At 31.0% G+C, this 26837-nt stretch overlaps 2 protein-coding genes across 2 annotated transcripts in view; one reads left to right on the top strand and one right to left on the bottom strand.

Moving 5' to 3' along the window:
* The window catches only part of Ac3 (Adenylate cyclase 3), a 399292-nt gene that overhangs the window by 245545 nt on the left and 126910 nt on the right, over nt 1-26837 (bottom strand). The window lies entirely within an intron of this gene.
* Nucleotides 9991-17523, top strand: LOC140441793 (uncharacterized). The gene is made up of 3 exons (XM_072532714.1): nt 9991-10098; nt 13738-13809; nt 17045-17523. The coding sequence occupies exons 1-3, from the start codon at nt 10026-10028 to the stop codon at nt 17410-17412; spliced, it is 513 nt and encodes a 170-aa protein (XP_072388815.1). The 5' UTR covers nt 9991-10025; the 3' UTR covers nt 17413-17523.

The following is a 26837-nucleotide window of genomic DNA, read 5'->3' as shown; positions in this document are numbered from 1 at the left end:
CAACTTCTAAATCTTTAGCTGCACTACAGTGTGAATATACGTCACCTGTAACCGATCTGACTTTCAATATATCTATAGAGTCTATAGCTCCGTTTTCAAAAGCGACAGCTAAAAAAGCTTACATTTTGGCACAGACTGATAACTACAAAAGTACATTTAAAACACTTTAAATTATAAAACGGACACTGATCAGTTAAGTAGCATACATTGTAATATATTGAACAAAATTGATAAATATTCAAAATAGCAAGCAACCTTAATAATTCCTCAAAGAAATATCATTCTTCTGGCGTTACTTTTACTATTATTTTCACATTTGAAGTAATTTTAATTTTTTTTATTGTATTACTATAACGAACGTGCTTAAAGGCCGGTTTTCACTCTACGTCTTACTGTACGTTTTGTTGGATAGGACAAATCCTATACAATAAAACGTGGCATGTAAACAGCAAAACGTACGTCTTGTCGAATCAAAATGAAATCCAAGGTCAGATCGTAGAAATGATGGGAGAAGCATAGTTTTACGAGAACTGATAGGATAAAACGTTACGTGAAAATACATGTTCAGACAAGTCGTCCGATCTTGACTTATTTGACGACTAGTTCCACTGCAGTTCGTTTCATTTTTCCCACAAAAAGCCTAATAATGTCAGATTTGCGGCAATGCACCCACGATTTTCTCGGGGAATTTATTGAATTGTATAAAAGTTTTTAAGTAGTTATGTTTTAAAACCAAGTAGATTGCATTACAGGTTTCAGGAATTATTTGGCTTAACGCTGGTTTGGATATTATGATTGTGAACTCCAAGTCCTTGACGCTGCGTCCTGTTGTAAGATATCTGAGAGGTGCTGTGAGTCTTTCATTGGGTGTAATGGCTTTTCTTATGAGGTGTCTTATTTCAATATGTATGGTGTTACCAACTCTAGCAATTGACAATATGCTGAGGTGTCCATTCGCAAATAATTGCTCCAGTCGTCTGGTTCGCCTCTTTTAGTAAAGAGACGTGGAAATACTGGCGCGGAAATCTTTTTAGATGCCCACTCTCTTGACCATCCTGTCTTTTTCCTCTTCATCCCCTTTTTCCTTAGTCGTAATATCTTTATAGTTGAAAAAATAAAAGAAAGCAGCCGTGTTTCCTCCATAATAAAAAAACACTAAACAAACTTCACACAACTCAAGACTCTGAATTAGAAATGAGGTAGAAAACGGTAGGAAAAACGTAGTGTGTATACACTGGACGAAACGTACATTTTGTCGTACGTTTTATGTGACCGACAAAACGTACAATAAGACGTAGTGGTAAAACGGGCCTTAAGACAATTTAATCTTGACATTCAATATTTTACATATTAGTTTAATATGATTTTATTTGTCAAATCTTTTAATTTCTGTGAGTGTTTTTTAATCTATGTGTCTATGTCATTTTGTTGTAATGTTCCAATTGTTTTACATTTTATTCCTGATAAAGCTATCAAATAAATAGCGAAATATTGAGTTTCTTAGAAAAAACAAAGATTTTTATTACAGACCACTGTACCTGAGATATATATTTATATATATATAATTATGCACAGATATCAAAGTGAGGTCCTGACAATACACGCACTTAGTGAGGACCGGTAGAAAACGTAGACATAATCGATTCAACTCTTCATAGTGACCTCGACAAGTAAATAGCAATTAAAAAATGAGCAACATACACAAAAAAAAATTACGTGTATGTGTCCCGTATTGTTCAAGTATATTGCCACCCAAGTGAGGCCATTATACGCAGCTGTTAAAGTGAGACTGTATATATTTTTTAGTTATGCACACAAAGAGAGGACAACTTTACGTGTATATTTCCTTACAGCTCATCAAGTGAGGACCCTACAGTGTTGTCGATAAATATGAGATTAGTGGTTTCTACCGCCTTTTTCTGTATAACACAGTAAGAATTATTGTTTAGATGTTTCAGTATAACTTGTAGTTATAAGAAGGATTTCGCTTTGTTCTTGCTCGTACTGTTTGTTAATTTTATAACATTTTAGTACCTAAGCATCAAATCACGGTAGACTTGTCGGAGACTAGCTCAAAGAAATAGTTTTATATTTTTCAATAATTTACATTAAAGATGGATAGGAAATCAAGAATTTTGAAAATGGCATTAGTTGAGAAAAATAATAATCAAAATGGAGGATACAGTGATAGTTCAGGAATGCGAAATTTATATTGCAATATTATGTGTTACAATGTGGGCCAAGGAAAACAGTCCACTTCGATATTTGGCAGTATTTATTATATTTTAAGGAAATAACGAAACCCCACCGTTCCACTTCCCTCTCCTCTTATTTTTAAATAGGGAATAGGGGTTGTCTGCATTTGCTTTTGTACACTTTTTCATTGTCGCTTTTAATGCTGTATTAAACCGTTATAAAAAATTTTATATTCGACCTTTCGTCTTTTTGAAACCATCATCAACTTTATTGTTAGACAACGTTTCGACTTCATAAAACCATCTTCAGTGAAATTAAATGGAAAAATAATACACAGGATGAGTCTGTTTTTTTGAAGTATGATTTTACACTAGACCTCATTTAGTGAAAAAAATTTCATATAAACAAAGGTCGTATAATGCTTTGTTTCTGAGATACGGGGTGATAACATATAAATCATTTTTTAGTTTTTCGCAAATATCTCAAAAATAGTATTTACAATTGACTTCTAATTTTACAGTTATTAAAGGGCCATTCAAACTTATCGAAAACATAAATAAACTCATAACATTATCAATCAGTGACGTGCACTGAGGTTAATAGTTGCACTATTTTAAATAGAACTCCTAGGTCACTGCATATTTGGCAACATTTCTATAAATCTCCATGAAAAGTTCCTGTTGTTTAAATATCGTATCTTTTTAGTTTTTGAGAAAAACACCAGTTAATCATTCTTTGCAGTGTTTTTTTTAATGCTAAAATTTATCGTTTTAATATTGGCTGTTCATAGAAGTTAATAGTAAAAATCATAATATTCTTATTGATGAATAATAACATTTTGTACAAAATTTAATATTTTTAATATTATTTTTACTATGAACTTTTACCAACAGCAAATATTAAAAAAGATAAATTTTTACATTTAAAAAAATATCTGCAAAGAACGATTAACTGCTGTTTTTCTCAAAAACTAAAAGAGATACGACATTTTTACAACAGGCATTTTTTATGTAAAATTGATTGAGAATTTAATAAAATTTAGAAATGTTGCCAAATATGCAGTGGCGTAGAAGTTCTATTTAAAATTGTGCAACTAGTAACCCCAATGTACACCACTGATTGATAATAAGATGAGTTTATTTGTATTTTAGACAAGTTTGGATGCCGCTTTAATAATTGTAAAATTGGTCAATTGTAGATACCATTTTTGAGATATATGCAAAAAACTAAAAAAATATTTATACTTTATGACCCTGTATCTCAGAAAAAAAGCATTATACAACCTATGTTGTATATATATTGTTGATAATATCAAATCTGCAGAAAACTGAATTTAGTACTATGGGAAAAAATGAAGTTGATGATGGTTCCAAAAAGACGAAACGTCGGATATAAAAATTTTTATAACGGTTTAATAGAGCATTAGAAGCGACAATGAAAAAGTGTTTTGTTCTTAGTCTGTTAATAACTCCAAAAATAAATAAAAACCGAATTGCAAAATTTTGGTTTTTTGCGAATTTTTTCAAAACGGCTTAAGATATCCTTGATTTTTTAGTGTCAAATTATTGCGCTTTTGATTACGCAACTTTGCCCCAGTTTACCCTTCTCCCTATGTTTTACCGTTTACGAGATCCCCATACTTTGCATCTAATTTGACTCACCCTGTACAATACAATTAACTTTTTGCATAAATACTTTAAAGTTTCTGAAATGCTTAATGTTTATTATTTATCAAAAACATTTTCTGTTTTTACCATTTGTATAGGTAATGAGATCAAAAGAAAAAAGATTATGTAATAAATATGTTCTTAAATTTTCTCGACATATTACCAGACATCATGAAGCCGAGATTGAAGTTCAAGAAATTTTGTCATGTTCAGTTGGTAATAAAAAAAGAAAAATACTTTTTAATAAACTCAGAAGCAAGGGAAATTTTCTAAAAAGTTGTACCAATGATCGTGTTGTCCCTGTGCGAAAACCTTTATTGGGAGAACTAGAACCAGCAACAATATCATCCTATTTACCTTGCAAATTTTGTAAAGGTTTCTATAAAAGAAAATTGCAGGTGACAGGCATAACTTTGATTTTCTAAATAGGAAAGTACATCATGTGACACCTTATTTAAAAGCTTTTGAAATACCGATTACAAGAATGTATATTATTTTAAGCCTTTCTGAGAACACAGGCGCAAAATTTCGCTCGAAATGTTTTTAAATGCGTTCATTTTTTTCGAATCCTGAGGAAACTATTAAGTATTTTTGAAAAATTTAAACGCAGAATGAAATATTACTGTATTATCTATGATCGAAAGTCCCTGAGAACTTCTATAATATTTATTTTAATAAGTCACAGAGGTGAAAAAAAATTTAGTCTGATTTTTTATTTTAAATGTATCATTCAAAAGAAACTTTTTGTTTATTATAAGGGACTTTCTGCCCTCGGCAATACTGTAGTCTTTTATTCTGAGTTTAAATTTTTTTAAAATATCTACTTATTAGTTTTCTCACGATTCGAAAAAAATAAATGCGGTTAAAAATAATTCGACCGAAATTTTGCGCCTACGCTCTCAAAAAGTATTATACATTTTTGTACTATTTGAATTTATTCGACGGTCCACTGTTTTAAAATAGGTTGAACAGATGTTGCCAGTTGTATGGTCCTCACTATGTGTATCGTATGTTATTCAACAGGGCATAGAATATACATGGTTAGAAAATATACGCCAAAGTCAGCGCCTCTATGCGGAAAATGTCTGAACTAAAAATTGATGTGGACCATACAAAATGAGGTCCCACTTTTTTTTGTAAAAAAACAGTTTTTGCCATCAGTACATGTCTACGAAAAAGTCTTACATTGATTGACCAAGTGAGGTCCATATACTGGACCTCACTTTGTACAGGACCTCACTTCAACCGCAGTTTCTTTTGATATGTGGCTCACTTCATACGCTGGGAGAAAATATATATATATATATATATATATATACAAGAATTACTGGATATTAGTGACTGTCAATATAAACAAACAACACAGTTTATTAGGGCTGCAGTCAGAAAATTGGCCGGGATGTTAATGAAACACTCTTATGACTTTTTGTCTAGCTTTCGGAATGGTTTTATTCCTTTTTCTGTAATAAGAAAAAAAATATAAATATTTATAAAATATCACAAAGCTTCAGTGCAACTTACTAGTCGTTGAGATTATTTATAAAAGCATAGCCACTCAACATTATTAACACACATATAAAATATAAAATAGTGGACAAAATACATTTTAAAATTCTTTAAAATTTAGGTACAGATAGTAAAAATTTAGTTTGTCATCTTTTACTGGTGTGTTTTAACTCCTTGCCTTTGTTAATATAACATTTCAAAATTGACAATTACATTTTTTGATAGATTTTAGAATAAATCAATGTTTTCAAAAGTTAAATTAAAAAATTAATATAAAATTACTTTAATTGAGAATCTTCCGGCGTTGTGTGTTTCTGTGTTTTTGTTGATTTATTTAATAGATTAATTTTTTGATGTTTCTTCACAATAATAACATCTTAATGCTACAGATCTTTTAAAGGTAAGATAATTTACTTAATTAAACTTTGATCAGATTAAAGGCATATATCGAGCACAGTTTAATTTAATCTTGCCCAAGTACTTTCGATCCCTAGATCATCTTCAGGGGCATTTCGTCAATTGTGGCCTATCCGGCAAGAACAAGATGTCATAAACATATAAATGTACATTACACTACACTACAAATGGACAAACAAACACTTTAAAATTATTTAAGAAAGGCTACATTACTTGCAGAAGCCGGAGACAGAATCATTCTGTCTCCGGCTTCGGCAAGTAACGATTCTGTCTCCGGCTTCTGCAAGTAATGTAGCCTTTCTTAAATAATTTTAAAGTGTTTGTTTGTCCATTTGTAGTGTAGTGTAATGTACATTTATATGTTTATGACATCTTGTTCTTGCCGGATAGGCCACAATTGACGAAATACCCCTGAAGATGATCTAGGGATCGAAAGTACTTGGGCAAGATTAAATTAAACTGTGCTCGATATATGCCTTTTATCTGATCAAAGTTCATTTATTCGAGCATTCAACCTTATATTTATTTATTTACTTAATTGTTTTTCATATAGATGGATCGCTTATAATACTCTTTTAGATGAACTGATGATGCCCAATGAATATTGGGCGAAACGTCTTCAATAAATAGATAAAGTAGCACAACTCTTGTCTTTTATCTCCAAATTGACCGAAAATATCCCATTCACTTACGAGTGCACATTTATATATATATATATATATATATATATATATATATATATATATATATTATCCTGTAATAACAAAATGTATAAACATTTAATCACCTTATCAATATTTAACCTGTGTTCCAATGTTTACCTAGTACGCTGCTCTACGAGGTTTAAAAGCTTGACATAAATTTTAAATTTTATTTTTATACACGGAAATAATTTTGGGATTATAGCAATTATATCACTGCCATGTAAATCAGATTATTATGGGTGTACAATACATATAGATCATGTTCACTTTGTATCAATATTATTAAGAGAATAAAACATCACATAAACAAAAATTACGATGACAATCAAAGCTTTATTTTTAGTCATTATTTTGGTTGCTAATGGTATTGATGTTTCGAAAAGCAGTAAAGTTGTATATTAACAAATCTGTAATTTTTTCGTAACAATTGATTTATTCTTACAGCTACAGAACACGAAAATCTTTTTTCAAACATTAATTGCCCTATTATATTTTAGATTCTCCTTTATCGAGTTTAATTGACCTAATTGATGATATTATACCAATACTTAGTAAGAAAATTTTAAAATATACTCTTCGTAATTTATTGTATTAAAAACTACAATTTCTATTCTTTATTATAGTCCATGTCTAGATCTGACTAATTATTTTTGTTTGTATATACATTGTCAAAAATAACTCTACACTACACTACAAAAATGTTTGTATTTTGAGAACGATTTCCGAAGTGGAAATTGAAACGTCAATAAACGTACCTTAATCTTTCATTCTGGCTTATTCCCATTTAAATAGTAATTACTTTAAAATGCCACAAGAAAATAGCTTCAAAACCTGCAGTAGACGCGTCTAATTTGATAACTTTAGTAGACGCGCCCGGACTAAGAGTCCAAAAACAAAAAACTACTACCGCTAGTTGTAAAACCGTTTTATATTACTAAAGTTATAAAAAAAACTTAAACTTATACATGTGATTTACAAAAATAATGCAAAAATTAATGAAAACACGTATAGGTAAAAATATTTCGTATAACCTACTTTTCTTGGGAACAATTATTACAAATAATATTGGCATGTTCTAAGCACAGATACTTTTAGCAGAAAATACAAAAATATTTTGTTGGTCGATTTTTCTTAGAATTACAAATACTGCAACGTCCCCTTTTGTTAGCTGTCGGTTGTCCCGGAACAACTTCTTCTTCTGTACCGCAAAGTTTTTGTAGTCTCACTTTTAGAGTTTTCGGAAGATTTGGCAAAGTCGCACGTACTTTCTGTTGGTCATATACTAATGACTGGAAAAGTTATAAAAGGAAATTTCTACGTTTAATTTTTAAACTTCGATTATTTGCAGAATATATTATAATGATATTTATCCCTGCAACATTCAGCATACTATAAAATATCACGAGTGGCCATCTTCTTGTATTTCTGGCAACATTATATTGAGCACAATACTGGTCCACAACGTTCACTCCGCACTTTGTTGAATTATACCACTCTATAATTTCTGGCTTATTACTAACTGAATTCATATCATCGTCATGGTGTAAAGAAGATATAAGCAAAACATTCTTATTTTTTTTTTTCGGTATAACAGACACCAATGTACAATCTGGTCTAAAGGCAAACATACTGGATCCAACTGGTCTCTTACCTTGTATGAACTCTGGGAGTAATTTCGATTTATTTTTGCGTATCGTGCCTAAAAAACTAAGCTTATGTGACTTGAGACTCATAGCAATAGGTAAACTGGTAAACCAGTTGTCAGTTGTTCACAAACACAAACACAAACGTCCTACAATAGATTTGGCAGTATTATCTGTTTTGTATGAACCATCCGATTAAATGTCTACGTAAACTTTCATATTACTTGTGTAGAACATTTTAGCATCACATAGTGCAAAAATTTTAATACCATACTTATTTGGTTTAGACGGTATCTACTGTCGAAATGTACATCGACCTCTAAATCCTTTTCATTTTTCGTCCACCGTGACATACTCAGAATGACCATAATATGTTTTGCAGCTATAAATGAACTGGTCAAATATGTCTCTGATAGGCGCTAATTTGTCTAATTGTTTGCGCTGAGTATTTAGATCATCAAATCGAAGGTAAGGCATTAGAAATATAAATCTGCTTATACTTATAGTTAAATGAAATGCTTCAATTCCTGTGCCGTCGGTCATCCAGAGATCTTCATTGTTGAGACGATTTGCTTTACGAACACCTGCAAGGTAAAGTAGGCCAAGTAATGCTTTAATTTCTGCAGTATTGGTTGGTTTGTGGTCCCTCTTACGAACAAAGTTAGTAGACACTGCTTCTATCTTCTGATTTGTATACAGAACTATAGTATTGGGAATTTCATTTGTAAAAAATGTATTTCATATATCAACAGGAGATTTTAAATGTTGAAGATTACGAGTTACTCCCGGTAAAACTGTTATTAAAATTTCACTTCGGGTTTTTATTTTCTTGATTTTATGCGCACAATGTTTTTTCCACTTTGTAACTTTATCTTTACCGACAAAAAAAATTTCATTGTCGTCAATAATTTCACATGTCTCTTCGTACTCCATTCCACCCAATTCCTGTTCGCTGTCTAAATCTTCAGATCGTTCTTCAATGAAATCATCCTCACTTTCTGATTCCTCGACCTCACTTTCTAACTCTGCGTCAGTTTGAACTTCTTCCATGAGCTTTCGAAGGCGGTTCTGTTCTCTTTCATAATGACACATCTTTTGTACAAAAAAATAATATTAGTTTTGAGGCAAGTATTATAAAATATTTAATTATTTTACCTGATTTTTGAAATTCTTCGTATACAAATAAATATAACTTTAGTAGACGCGTCTGACTCACACTATGAAAATGATTATATCTCATACGACTGAACGCTGAACTGTGTCCTTCGAGAGTAATGCACACTGAAACAATTCTAACAGATATTTTAAAAGCTAGACTGAGTGCTGTCTAATAAATAAAAGTTATGGGTGCATAACATATTGGCCGGACTTACAGTCCGGGTGCGTCTACTGCAGGGTTAAGTATCTAGCATTTTCTCTGTAATTTGAGGTCTTTATTACAATAATTAGGCCATAGTTTCTGGCCGCATACTGAACTATCTGTCGCGCCTAGTCTATTTCATCGATATTAAGTCAAGGTAAGTCATAGTCAAATAAACTTGACATTTTATCTAAAATGTGCATTAAAAAAAAATATTTGCATTTGTTATCTTGAAATTGAGCGTACGGTATTATTTACTTTTTAAGTCAAGCGGCACTTTTGGGATTTAAATCTTTATATTTTTGTTACGTTTTATTTTTAGCAACAAAATTCATATTTTTATTTCAGGGATTAAAAACTTTATATTTATATTATGTTTTATTTTTAGTCACAGAATTTATATTCTGACTGATTACATTAATCCTAATATGGCCAGGTCGATGATATATAAACATGTATATAAACATATATGGCATCGTCGTCAGTATCAGTTGGTAGATACCATTATACCCCAATATTTACCAAAGTTAAAATGACTGTTACTGCTGTGTTTTTAGTTATATTTTTGACTATCACTGGTATTCACTGGACGCAAGCAAAAAAAGGTAAAGTAAAGTATAAGGATTGTAAAATAAATAGGTGTATTTTTTCCGTTAAGGTATATCATTTTAATTTTTTATCAAATATAAATGAGGAGCAAAAAATTTAAAAGCAGATATGTCTCAATTTTTGAAAATACGTTTTATGATCAGTATATTGTCAACAATTTATTTTTTCCGGAGTCAGTCAAATCCAAATAAGCTTTATTCTTCTTCTTCTAAATGTGCCTATCTTCTAGAGATGTTGGCAACCACATTGACCCATCTTATTCTATTCACAGCAGCTCGAAATAGATCAGTTGACGTTAGACCAGTCCATTTCCTAAGATTGGCCAGCCAGGATATACGTCTACGTCCAGGGCCTCTCTTACCCTCAATCTTGCCCTGTAGAAGTCGGTATTTATCATTACGCATGATGTGGCCGAAGTGAGCCAATTACCAGATGCATTTTATCTTAGAAAGATGAACTATTATACGTTTTGTTGTGTTCCTATCGATTCAAAGAAAAACCCACCTTTTCTGCATGGCATACAATTATTATGACGGCATCGGAACTGTGCGTCTTGCTTGCTGATGGATATCCAGGACAAACAGAAGGTGTTTATTATCTATACCTTAATGTTCTGGTTAGTACAAGAATCTGCATGGATAATAAATAATATAATCATTATTTTCCAGGCAGAGGCCACAGTTATCTTTCGGCTGACACAATGTATGATAGAGCTAAAAGTTTACTTAAGGGGTCTTACATAGGTCTTTTATTTTGAAAAAATTGATTTATTTGTATTTCATATAAAAATATAGTACTTCAAGAGTATTTACACCAAAATACATCAAAATGACTTTGTTTTTTCGATTTCTCAAGAACGAATCGAACTATTTTCATGAAGTTTGGCACAGTTTATCTTTATAGTATTTTTAAGTAATTGAACGGAATTGAAAAAAAGAAGTTTAAAGCTTTGAGATATTTTTTGTGATTTTTAATGTTTTTAAAATATTTTTTTTTCGCATAAAAGAAGATTAAGTAGTCGGATTAAAAATCCCTACATTGTGACACGAAACAATATTATGTAGATAAAGTGTGCAAAGTTTTAGCGAATTCGTTAGATTCGTTCTCGAAAAATCGTGTCTAGTGCATAAAAAAACCTACCGACCGCGTTGTATTCAAACCTCTATAACTCCCGTAATATTAGTCGAATTTTCTTCAAGTTTGGTGTGAATAGTCTTGTAGTACTATACTTTTATATGGAGTGAAATATAAAGTGAAAATACAATAATCTTGTATTTTTGAAAATACAAGTCTTATGTATCCCCTTAAGAAAAAAGTACCTTTTTACCATAAAAGAATATTAAAATATATACTGTAGCATTTGCATTTTCCTTGATATATATTTTAAAATCCCCTCGTATATGTATTAAATTGGAATCGCCTCATATATGTATTAAAATAACGAAGAATGTTTTCCATGTTTCTCTGTTCCTACCGTACGAGTTAAAACCCAAATAGTATTTCGTATTTTTTACATCGCCAAAGTTAATGTAAACCATTTTATAGTTTGTTTATATGGTACAGATGCGTTTTTCCTTGGTATTTTTCTTTGATCGAAACCGCTAAATATTCTGCGTTTCAAATAAATATTGCAGTTTATATGTTGTTTATACCAAGATTGTGCGAATGAATTTAAAAGATAATTATTCACTCTCGCGCCGGTCGCTGTCAGAGGCAGCGGTCTACAGTGTGGGTCCAAATTGTTCGTCAAATTTGTATTGTTCTTGTGTTTCTTCATTTTTTATGGAAGATTAGTAGCTTTGCAGTTAATTGTGCAGTACGTGTTACGTTACGTGCAATGGTTCCAGTTTTGTAAAAATGTGCCGCTGATTTGTTTCTACCTCACCTATGTTTATCCTCGGCTGATCAACGTTCCAGACCATTTGAAGCAGTCCTTTTTGTTCATGCATATCAAAAATTTCAGTATAATTGCAGTATGATTCGAGTTTAACCCAGAGGCTAGTGCATTGTTTTTTGTGAAACCAAGGTAACTTTCTTGTTTTAAACTTTTAAAAAAATAATAATTACATTCATAACTTAAATAATAAAAAATAAAGGTTTTAATAATTATTATTGTAAATCTTAGGGTGTGTCTATGCTGTCATTTAAATTGTTCTCTGTTATGAAATTCAATGTTATACATATGACATATAGCAGCTAGATTCATATTTTTGTGAAATTAGCTTGATTTGTTTTGAAAGGAAAGGTTAATCTTTATGAATAGATTTATTTAAAAAGATAATTATTTACTTGTAATAATTTTTTATTTGCCACAGTTCATAGCCCGGTAACATTTGTAAGTTTTTGTAGCATCTTCTGAGTTTGTAAAAAGATAATGACAGTATAAATTTTTGTACCTATTAATATAGTGTTTTTTGTGCCATCTGTATTTTTGTAACTGTTTGTGGTGAGACACAATAAATGTTTAATTTATTTCTCTCAACCATTTTGTCTTTTTATTCTAGAGAAGTCTCCTAACCATTTTTGTATTTCTAATAATTATTTCAATAGTTACAACTAGTTGTTATAATTGTTAAAATTTGGCACCTCGAAGCGGCGTTCATTTTAAATTGCTAGACTTCCTTCCTGTTGTTTATTTTTGTTGTCTATTTGTTTCAGGAGATTAATGTCAGTACCCCTTTGTTTCATTTTTAGTTGCCCCATCCAACCCCCTTGCCATTCAACTTATCCACGACCCAGCTCTCCAAATAAACCCTCAGTGCCGTTCGCACAATTTCGTTTATTTTGCTTGCCCTATCTCCACCCCCAAGAGTTTCTGTCCCCAGTTTTCAAACCCCCTATAATTATACCCTATGTGATAGGCAAAATATTTCGTTACAATACTCAGCAGTTGGGGCAGTAAAGAAATTGAGATAAATTTGTCAGATATATAATATTATGGTCATGCTTACTATTTGCTCGAACTGGTTAGGAATAAAGGATATGAAGAAAATTAAAATAAAGAAAACGTTTATTAGAAGCAGGAAAACAGTAAATTGTAAAGATTTTAAATTTTACCAATTTAATAAAGGCATAGATATATTTGCTTTAAACAGAAAAATGTGCTGGAAATTATAAGATGTAAATACTACCAATGTATAAGTTTAACTACAAAAACAGTTCAATCGAGAGATCATGGCAATCGATGGCAAACGTTGTCAAAGTTAAATTTTAATGAAGACATGCTACGAGAGGAACAACTCAAGGAACGCATACAAATGTGCAACTTCCTTGATGAGGAATGTGCTTTGCATATTTAATATTTTTTAAAACATTAATCAAAGTTTGTATTTTTTTATTTTTATTTCAATAAAGCGTTTAAATTCAGATATATCCACTTTATCATTCGTTCGAAAGCAGACAGTCAATCATTCAAAATCAATTATGTCCAAATATAAACACGTTTTTTAATGCATCGTCATAAAATACCGATAGAAAAAAAAATTAGTAAAAACGGTTAATTAAAAAAATATATTCCAACTATGAAATCGATTTTTATATCTCCTGGACAATTTGGGTTTTGTAACTGGCCTGGTTTTGAATATTTGCTCCTCAAATATTTCTTGCATAGATAACCAATTTGAATTTTATTTTAGAATACCATTTATCGGATCTTATTAATTCAGTCGATGAGATTTTGCCATCTTCAGATAGTCTGATTGTGTTGAGTAAGTAAATTTTTTATATTAACAATATATTCAAGAAATTAAAGTGTTATTAATAAACAGGAAAAAAAATAATTATTGTGAAATTTTGGTATGTTTAAGAGTATTTTCTTATGACACTTTAATTTCTTTTAGTTTTAGATTTTCACTGAATTTTGCATATTTTATTGGAATAAGCCACAATACCATAATCAAAATTAGGTGTTTTGACGCGTCAACTTCCAGTCCGGATATTTTTTTTTAAATAACTTATTATATGTAAAATATTATGTTAAATTTGATGATAAATGACTATTTACTGTCACTTAACTTTTTAATTACCATCATTGTGGTTTATCCGCACTTAATTTATACAATATTCAATATGAAACATGATATTTGAAAATACTGTTGAACCATATTCCTACTTCTACTTTCACATGAAATGTATTTTCAAAATACATTAAATATTAATCAGGACATCAAGAATAATTAATATATTTAACAATTTGTATCTTCTTCTTGTATATAGTTCTTTCAAGAGAGTAATTTTTGGACCATCCTTTAAATCCTGAAAATAATTACACATATAAGACATAATACTTAATGTATGTAAATATCGCTGTAACCTATTCTAACAAATTAGAAACTAGGCAGTCCAAATTTAATCCACTGTAATTAGTTTCCTAAACTACTTTTCAATCTTAAAAATAATTAAACAAAATTCAAAACATTTTATTAACGATTTTCTGTCTGGATTTTCACATAGAATCCGCAAAATCTAAAGCATTTCTCGTACCGAAACAAACTCCTTTACCCTCTGGATACTAAGTTCTCTCAATACAAGTATAAATTGGTTGTACTTACAGGTGCTGTTGCTATCAAACCTGCTACCCTCGTCGCCTTCAGCTTAGAAGATACCAAAACTGCTTCCACTTTTCTTTTAAATTAAACTCTTTCGAAAAATAAAATTATTTTCCTTTTCAACACAAATTTAAAGCTTAAAACAAAACGGTCAAACCTTTCAGTACATAAACTCTCTCGAATTTTATGTTATTGCTTTTACTACACAGGAACAAATATTTTCTCTCTTAACCAATCACTGTGTTACATTTTCAAAGAAGTCAAAATTTCATTTATTTAATTTCTATGAAATGCCCAAATCATAGAAATCATCTGGAAAATCGCCCAAGGCTTTCGAAACATTGTTAAACCTTAATCGGTCTGTTTGAATTTTTGTTACGAAATCATATTCTATATCTATACATACTTAAATTTCTATCTAATGTCTTAATCTATTATCGATTACTCTATTGTTTGTTTGTTTACTTAAATTTGTATACACAAACCACTTTCACCGAAAAATCTTTTAATATGCACTGATAACTTTCTTACATCTAGAAATAACAGAAATACAATCTTTGTCAAAATTTTCTCCTTCTCTAGATTGTAAACTTTATGAATATTTATGAATCATAAGAATAATTTTTGTTAACTCACCAAATAAAATTAGTTTGGTAAATAAATATATATATATATATATATATATATATATATATATATATATATATATATATATATATATATATATATCATCATCATCATGTGCAGCTTTATCAACCGTTTCCAATTACGGTGCAGCCTCCCTTATTTCAATGTTATTATATGTTCTTATTATTATTCGACGATGTCTTAGTTATACGTTGTTCTAATAATTTGCGCTCATTTGCGCCCATATTTTTCTATCTTGTGCTATTCGAGACCACGTTGTTCCTGTTAATTTTCTAATATCATAATCCCATCTGAGATTCGGGCGCCTCTTTGGTCTCTTAGCGTTCCTGGGGTACCACATAGTTGTTCTAGTGGTCCATCTGTTATCTGTTCTTCTTGCCATATGTCCTGCCCATTGCCATTTCAGGGATTTTATTCTTTGGATTACATCAGTCACCTGGGTTTGCCTCCGTATCCATTCAATTCTTTTACGATCTCTCTTTGTTATCCCTAGCATACATCTTTCCATTGCTCTTTGAGTGACTTGGAGTTTCGACGTTATTTCTCTCTTTAATATCCAAGTTTCACATGCATATGTCAAGACGGGTAATATGCATTGATCAAATACTCTCTTCTTGAGGTATAGTGGCATTTTGGACTTGAAGACTATGGAATTTCGTCCGAATGCTGACCACGCTTGTTTTATTCGTCTGTTGATTTCCGGAAGTAGTGATCCCGATTTATGTATGAGCTGTCCCAGGTATATGTATTCATCTACTACTTCTAGCGAGGTTTCATTAATTTTTATTTCCACGTTGGCGATCAGATCATTGCACATTATTTTAGTCTTTGCTAGGTTCATTTTTAGGCCTACCTCATTGCTGGCTGTATTAAGGTCATTAATTTGCAGTTGTAATTCTTCAGGACTTCTAGCAATTAGAATGATGTCATCAGCGAATCTAAGATGGTTTAGGTATTCTCCATCTATATATAGACCTATATATATATATATATATATATATATATATATATATATATATATATATATATATATATATATATATATATATATATATATATATGTTTTTTATGGGTTGGAGTCAATAAAAGGGGCTATTGGTAAACTATTCTTTATGTCAAGCTTTCAATTGTGTTTACAATCTTTATCAAGAGCTTCTAAAAAAAATACAAAAAATCTTACAAAGTAAAACTAGAAAAATAAATTTTAACTCATAAAATAAAATTGGTTTTGTTAGTAAATCTAAACTGCTAAATATCTTAAAAACTATTTTAAAAAATATCCAATGAATGTTTCTCTAAATTTAGTAATTTTGAAAAAAATTTTAACAAAAAATAAATTATCTTTTTTCTTACTCTTATATATATATATATATATATATATATATATATATATATATATATATATATATAACTATGATTGGATGGGTTGGAGTTGGAGTCAATAAAAAGGGGCTCTTAGAGAATTATTTTTTGTTACTCGAGCTTTCAGTTGTGGTTACAATTATTATTTTCAACAGCTAAAATAAAAATACAAATCATCTGATAAAGTGCTCAGTATTCCATTTGTGGACCTCTGAGTTAATCGTCGAGATAAGTGGACAGTAGTCATAGTTTTATTGCAGAATGAGCAACAACACAGACGGTTTCCAAGATCCAGTACTAACAATTAACCATAATTTACTTTTTATGTAATGTTTTTAGTATTTTGTTCATGTATTAAGAATCATGCTAAAGGTTTTTTTTTTAGATCCGTGCTACTGTCAGAATGAACTAGATGGAATATATTATACGGTTTGCCAAATCTATAATGATATAACCGAAATCAGTTGCGAAGTAGATGACATCGAGAAAATCTTGGGCCAAATAGAACAATACACTTGCGATCAACATTCTATCCTTTCCTCCCTTAGTTACGAAATTGCTCAAATTAAGCAAAACCAAACGGATCTAATCACTTTACTTGATGAACAAACTACAATTTTAGAGAATATTGTTGTCAATCTTGAGGAAATCAAAGATGCCGACAAAAAAATAGAAGATTGTATTGCTCAACAAACTAGTCATATAAATAATTTGCATCAAATTGTACTTGAGATAGATATTTGTTTAAAGTAATAATTATATAAAAAAATGTGATGTATTTATTTAAATTATTCTTGCCGATAATCGGTTTATAACTTTAGAAACATAACAATTACCAGCAATATAAAATTTATTTATTTACTATTACTGTGTATTAGTTTTAGTTAATAGTTTCGTCAAGTGTTGTATTTCTTGTCTTTGTGTTTTTTATATACCTTAGGTTGTAACGAAATATTTTGCCTACCACATGGGGTATTACTATTGGGGACAGAAACTACTGGGGGTGAAGATAGGGCAAGCAAAATAATCGTTACTTGTGCGAACGGCACTCAGGGTTTGTTAGGAGAGCTGGGGTCGTGGATAACTAGATGACAAGGGGTTTGGATTGGGGCAACTACAAAAATATGAAACAAAAGGTCATGAATCTCTTGGGACAAATAAAACAACAAGAAACAGGAAACATTTCTAGTAATTTAGAAAGGGCGCCACTTCGAGGTGCCTAATCATAACTATTACAATAACTAGTTGTAACTTTCTAAATAATTATTAGAAATGCAAATCATATCGTTTTCAAAATAAACTCAAAAAAGGTTAGTTAAAAAAAAAACAAAATGTTAAGAAACAAAATTTAACATTTATTGCTGTGTCACCACACACAGTTACAAAATAGACAGTGCAAAAATGGTACAACAATAGTCGCAAAATACAAAAATACAAAAAAAAAACTTACATGTGTCAACTTACAGGTTTAACTTCTTCTACAAAAATAAAAATATGTCACAACAAAACAAATTAAAGCTAGCTGTCATATGTCGACATTCAATTTTGATGACAAAGAACAAATCGATTGACAGAATAACCACGCCTTGATTTACAATATAAAATACATATTATCTTATTTAAATTGTTATGAAAGCAATTATTGTTATTTAAAGAAAAGGTCTATTTTACTATAGAAATTAAACACAAAATGTTACCTTAAATTCACATAAAATTTTGCACTGAAACTTCTGAGGATTAAACGGGATACTGGACATTACTAATATTTCTGGGAACTATCTGGACACGATTGAAGAAAAACTGGATCTATTTGAGGTTAAAAGTTGAAATTGGCACATTCAAATACAAAACTGTTCCAGGAACAGAACAGGAACAAAACGAGGTTGAAGGGGGGCACTTATACACATCTTGTAAACGGGAACCATCTTATTTACTTTTCAGATATTCACACAAATCTTTAGAACATCGAAACAAGTTGTAACTCTTCTAAATCTGACATATTACATAAGAGTAAAATTCCACTTACTTTAAACAAATTGACTGACCTCTGTAACTACACATTCAACTGCTATATACTAAAAAACTTTACTAATTCCGATAAAAAAAAACAATAAGGAAAAACCATTACGAACTAGATGAAAATTCGGACCAACATTGTAACCACTGCCTCTGACAGCGGCTCCACTGAGAATGACGAAATTATCTTTAAAAATTGATCGCATAAGTTGGAATAAACAAACTATGGTTGAAACGCAAATCATTTATTAGAAAAGGCAATATTAACCAGTTCGAATAAAACATTAAAAGAAATACCGAGAAAGTAACATCTGTAAAGTATAAACAAATTAAAATGGTTTATATTAACTCAAGCCGATCTAAGAAGGAATTGAAAATACTTTTTGCGTCTTTTAACTTGTAAGATAGGAACTGAGAAACATTAAAAATATTCTTCGATTTTTCAAACATATGTATGGGGATTTCAATTTATCACATATACGAGGGGATTTCAATAAATTTAAAAATGCTACAAGGTCTTAAAAAACACCGACAAAAATACAAAAAGTAAACATCTCACACACAAGACAGTGATAGGCCCACTTTTGAAATTGTGTGACACGATATTCACAGTTTGCACTGTTTAAAATGTGTCACAAAAAATAATACAATTTGGCTATTAACCAGGCAATAACACCATATATCGTTGGCATACTGCCAAAAGTGACCAAGTCATGTTTAGGTAGTTTCGAGAAGTGTAAAGTTTTAGAAGTAACTATAAAATCGAACTTGATAACTACACAGTTTTGAAGGTTTTGTGTTCTGGGCTTTGTTATCTAGAAGGAAATAATGCTTTTGATAACAAAATAGCTCTTATGATATCTTTTTCTTCATATACCATGTCCTTTCAGAACGTTGGTTACCATCATAGCTATCTTAATTTTTATCACTGCCACCCTAAATAGCATGCTTGTATCAACACCATACCAATCTCGCAAGTTCTTCAACCATGAGGTTCTTCTTTGTCCTGGACTGCGTTTGCCTGCTATTTTTCCTTGCACTATATTTTGTAGCAACCTATATTTGGGACCTTTCATTCAGGGCCGCCTCTAAGGTAATGGCCGCCCGTGTGCATCTTAATATTTGCCACCCTCCTTCCAACACTTTATTCATACATACTATTATTTAAAGAAATGTGCAAAAGATGCATAATAGAACAATAATAATTTGTAAATAGATAAATACTTACTTGAACATTTAGACTAACCTCCATGATCTAACGTCCATATATTATCCTAATGTATATTCTAATATCCCATCCTAATATCCTAATTTAAACGTCCTTTATCCTAATTTAATAACCATGATCCATCGTCCAGAATATGTATATCCTAATATCCTAATTTAAACGTCCATTTAATTAAAATAAACCAAGAATAGAAACATATAAAACACATAAAAAAACTAAAAACACACTTTTCGGGCTTTCGTCTAGGAAAACTTTTTAACAATATCTTTAATGTCCAATGTCGCACACACTTCATGTTCTATAGATTACATTGCTAAAGCAGAAAGTCTATCTTGCTTTATTGAGGATCGCAAATAGTTTTTAATAATCTTAAGTTTTGAAAACGACCGCTCACCCGTAGCTACAGAAACAGGTAGAGTTAGGAATATACGTACTATTATAGTTAAGTTGGGAAATGCTGATACAAAATTATTTTCGTAAATATATTCAAAAATATTACTAGGACTTTTATCTGCGGAAAAAAAAATGGTTGAATAGCTTTAATTTCTTCATATAAATCGGTTGCACTAATGTCAGTCTCTGAGCTGTTTATGTCTGTAAGAGCTTGATTCACTTTCTCACAATTGGTTTTCAGTTCATCATCGTTTTTAACTTTGGTTATGCCATATATTACACTAAAAATGTCTGCGTGCTGTTGAAGTAATTGGAACCGTTCTTCAATTGCTGTTATGGCAGCATCCAAAATCTTAAAATAAAAATTTATTTTAAATGACAATTTTGGAGATAATATAGGTTCATCAGCTCCTTCATACTCAAAATGCACTTTTCTTCTTCTAATTCGTTCGGTAGAGAAGCTGGGGAAATCTTCTTCTATGTTAGCTTTTGTAGATATCTCTCTGGATTCGGTTACAAAATTTTGAAAATCAGAACGTTTGGTTGTGAAATATTTTTTTTAAATTATTAAGTGCATCAAGTGAAGATTTTATGTCAAATTTTGAACTTTGAAGGATTTTGCTAACCACGTTTATTTTACTTAAAATATCTTGCCACACTACATAACAGAACACATAAATTTGAATTTCCAAATTTTATATTTAAGGGATTTTGCTAAAGTCCTAGTATTCATATCCCTTGTGTTATCATTTTGCAATTCTTCTAAAGCATTATATATTTCACTAATCTGGGTTTTTAATGGTACGATTGCATCGATCCGACTCTCCCATCGCGTGTCCGACAATGCTTTTACTGTCAACTTTCGAAGGTGCTTTAATAAAATGTTCCATCTAATATTGGAAGAAGAAAAAAATACATGTAGTTCCTGTACAGTATTAAAAAATTCCACTGACTGAAAACTTATTTTTACTGCATCATTTACCACCAGATTTAAATTATGCGGAGAACAGGGAATAAAAAATGCTCGAGGATATTTGTCTAAGATTTTCTTCTGCAATCCAATGTGTTTACCACGCATATTGGCTCCATGATCGTAACCCTGTCCACGCAAATTATTAATATTTATATTTAATTCATTCAGTTTATTTTCTATAATTTCCAACAGACCTTGTCCAGTTACGTCAGTTACATGCGAAAAGCCCAAGAAGTATTTAAATATCTGAACTGGTGTTGAAGTTCAAATACATCTTACTACAATTGTTATTTGTTCTACGTGCGTTATATCTGGGGTACAATCTAATATGATAGAAAAATATTTATATTCTCAAATTTGTTTTAGGATAACGTCCTCTGAACAGAGTTTGCTAATAAAACAATCAATTCATTTTGATGTTGCCATCCTAAATAATGTGGTTTATTTGTACTCTTGGATTCCACACGACAAAGATGCTCTGATAATACAGCGTCAAACTTAGAAATTATTTCAACTAACTGCAAATAATTTCCATTATTTGGTTCAAATAACTTATTGAATGATCCTCTAAAAGCTAAACATTGTTTAGATAAAAATTTTACAATTGATAATAATCTTTCAACAACAGCGCCCCAATGTTTTTTCTCGACGTTACTTTGAAATACAGTACCTACTGTGCAAAAGAAATGGGTACTTCTATATTTTACAAACAAAATCGTTTATCAAAAGCGTATCTAAATTCATCGAATTTTTAACTAAGACTGAACATAAGACATAATAATCCATCTATAAACATAACCATAGGAACAATATTATAACAGAAACTTTACAACCACTTGCCTAAATTCTTGTAAAGTATTTACGTGTGAAATTCCAAATAACTGAAGTCCGAAAGCCGCCAGCCGCTTTGAATTAAAAAGTATTCCCGAAACTGCTTTATAACTGTACCTGCAAAAGGGCGGCAGTTCATACAATAAATAATAGTTTCTGACATTTTTTTTTTAGATTAGGATGAAAAAAGGAGTATACATGATAAATGAAACGCATTTGAGTATTATCACGTAATGAATAATTATTATTGTTTGGAATATTTGAGTTCACAGAATTATCTGAATCATTACTATTTAATTATTTGAATTTATTTTCGTTTTAAAAGCGTATTATCATCAGTGGACTGCTTTTGGCCGCCCCTATTGTTGGCCGCCCGTGTGAGATGCACACTTGGCACACAACATGTCCGAAATACTCCAGCTTTCTCTGCTTGATGCTTTTTATGATCTCAGTAGTCTTGCTAAGACGTTCTAGCATTGTGGAGTTTCGAATCTTTTCCACCCAGGAAACTTTTAAAATTCTCCTATAGCACCACATTTTGAAAGCCTCAAGATATTATGATATATTAACAAAATACAATAATAATGACCAGGTCACTTCCAATTTAAGACAAAATTAACCAATATGACTTGGACATGACAAACTTAATCAAAACAAACGTAACTACCGATAAAAATATCAATAAAATGTTGTCTGTAGTGTAGAGATTAATTAGTTACATACAATAAAATTAAATAACATCAATTTCGCTATCTGAATCTGACATTGTTGGTTCTGGAACTCTATCAAGCGCTTTATTATTCACGGATAAAGACTTGTACCAATCGTGATATTTAGGCGGAGTTTTGTTACTTGTTACGAGTTTAAGCAAACTTGTTTTCTTCTTTTCCGTAATTGGTAACAACGACTTATATAATGGTTGGAGATCTATCGCGGTTGCTATCGGTCTTCCTCCTCGTGCTACCCGAAGAACATGAAACTCAGTTTCTGAAGATCTGTATTTAAACAAAATACATCCTAGATTGGTGTTTTCATACCTCATGCATTACATTTTCAACCATTCAACCTTGTTGCCTTTTTCACCTTTGCTTTTATTTTGAATCATGTTACTTGCTAGAGCTTTTAATTCAATGAAATCAGAAAATCTTAATTCGTGAACGTTATATAGACTAGAACTTTTATTTTTGTTTCGTTTGAAACAAACGGTTGGAAGTTGGAAAACGTTAAAAAGGTCATTGTGTGTAAAGATGCATACATTTTTCTTTTCTCTTTCGATTTCAGAATACATTGCGGTCACTTCCATGTATGTGTGTCTTTTCTCCAAAAAATTATGTTGGATAACACCAAAATGCATGTGCTGTACAATATACAAAAATAGAGAAGAAATAAATTGATTTCGGTTATGTCCACTGCAGCTGTAAAAAAAACACTAATTTCTTTTAAAGTAGTTGGAATACTTTTAATCCAACAGAGTAAAGCAGTTTCTATTTCACAACTTCCCCTTTGACCATTTAATTCTGTCCAAAAAAAGCAATAAGCATTCTTGGGTTTCGCAGCTTCATAAACAGTCAAACTGTAGGCACATAACTTCACGTCATTGCAATTGAGTTGATTTGCTGAGCAGATTTGGCAGATTTTGCTGTAACAAACTGGATAACTTACATACATAGTACAATAAAGTCAAACTTTATTTAAGATTAGACCACAGCACAATAATAATAACTTTAAACACACACATAAATTGGGTAACACTACCACCAAGACTCACAAATAAAGAAACAAACTGGGATGTTTTTCAAAATTCTCTAAATATAAAGAATAAAAGAAAACTTTAGAGAAAGCAGTAGACTATTTAACAACAGTTTTACCACCAATAGGATGGAAAGCAACACCACAGCACCAAAGAAGTGTGCAAGAAAACTATAAGCTACCCCTCCATATAAGAGAACTTGCAGCAGAAAAAAAAAGAGCTCGACGTATATGGCAACAAACGAGACGTCTACTAAATAAAACGTACCTTAACAGGGTAAGTCATATACTAAATAGTGCATTACATGAAGAAAAAACGACTCATGTTTCATGTTTCGAACCTGTTACATGCAGACCACTCAATATGGAAAGCTACAAAAAATTTAAACGACCGAAAATAACAACTTCACCTTAAGAAAAACAGATCTGACCTGGGTCCGCACAAATGCAGAAAAAACAATAGTATTCGCAGAGCATCTTGCAACTGTATTCTCAGCACCAGATACTAATAACGATATTAAGTACTCTGACAGAGATTCGACAACAAATCTTCTTATTATGCCGTCCCTATTAACGGAGGTTGGCGACCACATTTTTAAAGGCTTCTCTGTCTTTTGCAACGTGGAATAATTCGTCTTCAGTCATGTTTGTCCAGTTTCTAATATTTCGCAGCCTCTTTCTACCTATTTCCTTTTTACCATCGACTCTACCCTGCATGATGACCTGCAGAAGACCATATTTATTATTTCTCAGTATGTGTCCAAGGTATGCAGTCTTTCGTACTTTTATTGTTCTCAACAATTTTTTGTCTCGACCCATCCTTCTCAGCACTTCCTCATTGTGACCCTGGCAGTCCATGGAATTCTCAACATTCTCCGGTATATCCAAAGTTCAAAGGCTTCAAGCTTCTTAACTATTTGCGACAACAAATAAAAATGCTAAATTCTAAGAAAGCTCCTGGCTATGATTTAATAATAGGAGAATTACTTCAGAGGCGACCGAGAGAAGCAGTGGTATTATTAACAATCATATACAACAGCATACTATGTCTTTCCTACTTCCAATAAAATGAAAATTTGCTCAAATAAATACATATCGGCCTATAAGCCTACTTCTAATAATGTAGAAAGTATTAGAAAGGCTACTATTACATAAAATCAAGCTATTTCCAAGCTATAATCAAGTTATTTCCATAAACGAAATTATAGTCCAACACCATCCAACAATCCCACAGAATAGTAAACATAATTAAAACAAATCTCAAAGAGAATCGTGCTACCAGCAATTGGTTTCACAAATAGCTCTGAAATATTAATAGTAAAAACCGATAATTAACAAGTTAAAATTATTACTAAAGTGATTATAGAGATTGTTTAAGTGCAGGAAATCATACGTGAGTAAAGAAAACTTTGATTTTGTTTGATTGCATGATAATAAACTAAATGAATTATTGTTTTAACTAACCTAACAATTTGGTTAGAATAAAAAGAGCAATTATAAAAATCTAGTTACTTTTACCTTTTAAATAAAACAGATCCGTACTCAGACGAATTGATGAAACCTAAAATCGAATACGACCAAAAAGAATAGTAATAACGGCAATGTTATTATTGAGACTGAGAACTCACCAAACACTAAAAGAATACTCCGCAGCATTGATTCACTCACCAACAACTTTTTCTAGCAAAGATCAGGCAATTATCTTTTCTGCAATAGAGAGCCTTAAATTATAAGATTATATATTAGAACTCGAACCACTTGTAGATCCAAAAAACATAATTTTTTCATCCAGAATTTCAAAGAACCGTGTTTGTGTATACTTATCAAGTAAATCAGCTGTAGACAAATTTTTAAAAGAACATAATTCTATTAAGAAAAACAATACAGTAATACCAGTAAGAAAGCTAGTTACCCCGTCTGGAAAGATCTGCAATTAGCACTACACTTTTTTTAATAGCAATGAATGATGTTATAAAAAATCTCAAGAGACCTGCACAAGCTAGATTATATGCTCGATGGTCAAACTTTTACAAGAAGAACTAAATAAAATCAAAAGTTGGTCTAATAGGAGTGGATTCTATTTTTCAGCTGACAAGACACAATATATTATTTTTTCCAAAAAGCCGATTCACACTAACATACCCGCCTTAAAATTTGGCACAAAGTTTTTAAAACGAAGTACGGAGATAAAATATTTAGGCATAACATTCGACGAAACTTTAAGTTGGAAATTCACATATTAAAGAATTGGCGATATCACGTGAAAATGGTATAAATCTTTTTAAATGTTTAGTCAACAAACAATGGGGTGCTGACGGAGATACATTATTAATGTTGTATAGAAGCCTAATTCGATCAAAATTGGACTACGGATGCATTACATATTCTTCAGCGTCGAAGTCAAATTTAAAAATCTTAGACATTATACACAACAATGCATTACGCATAATCTCTGGAGCTTATAAAACAACTCCTGTTGCAAGCCTCGAGTGGGAACTTGGAGAGCCATCATTACATGAACGACGGAAATTACTTAGTCTATCTTACGCTTTAAAACAATCATCACTACAACCTGACTCAGTCATCGTCAAATCAAATCAAATATCAATATAAGAACACATTTACCATTTCAATTAAGGATCAAAAACATTTTAAACTCTATTGAAATTTTTAACTTATCAACACATTCAGCAAACATAAATACGCCACCTCCCTGGTTAATACCTTTGCTTACTTTAAATTTAGAACTATCATTATATCATAAATCTGAAACTAATCCTCAAATATTTATAAGCAATTATAATAGAATACTTTCTTCTTTCTCTGAATATATCCAAGTTTACACAGATGCATCTAAAACAACTTGTGGTGTAGGATCATCATTTGTTATAAGAGACATAATAAAAAGTTTCAAATTGCCCACAGAATCCAGTGTGATAACTGGAGAATTGTATGCAATATACAGAGCTCTAAATCACATACAAACAG

Source organism: Diabrotica undecimpunctata, chromosome 5 (assembly GCF_040954645.1).
Source record: "Diabrotica undecimpunctata isolate CICGRU chromosome 5, icDiaUnde3, whole genome shotgun sequence".
NCBI classification, from domain to species: domain Eukaryota; kingdom Metazoa; phylum Arthropoda; class Insecta; order Coleoptera; family Chrysomelidae; genus Diabrotica; species Diabrotica undecimpunctata.
The sequence above is the reverse complement of the archived record's forward strand: the minus strand, read 5'-3'. Positions and strand labels throughout refer to the sequence as shown.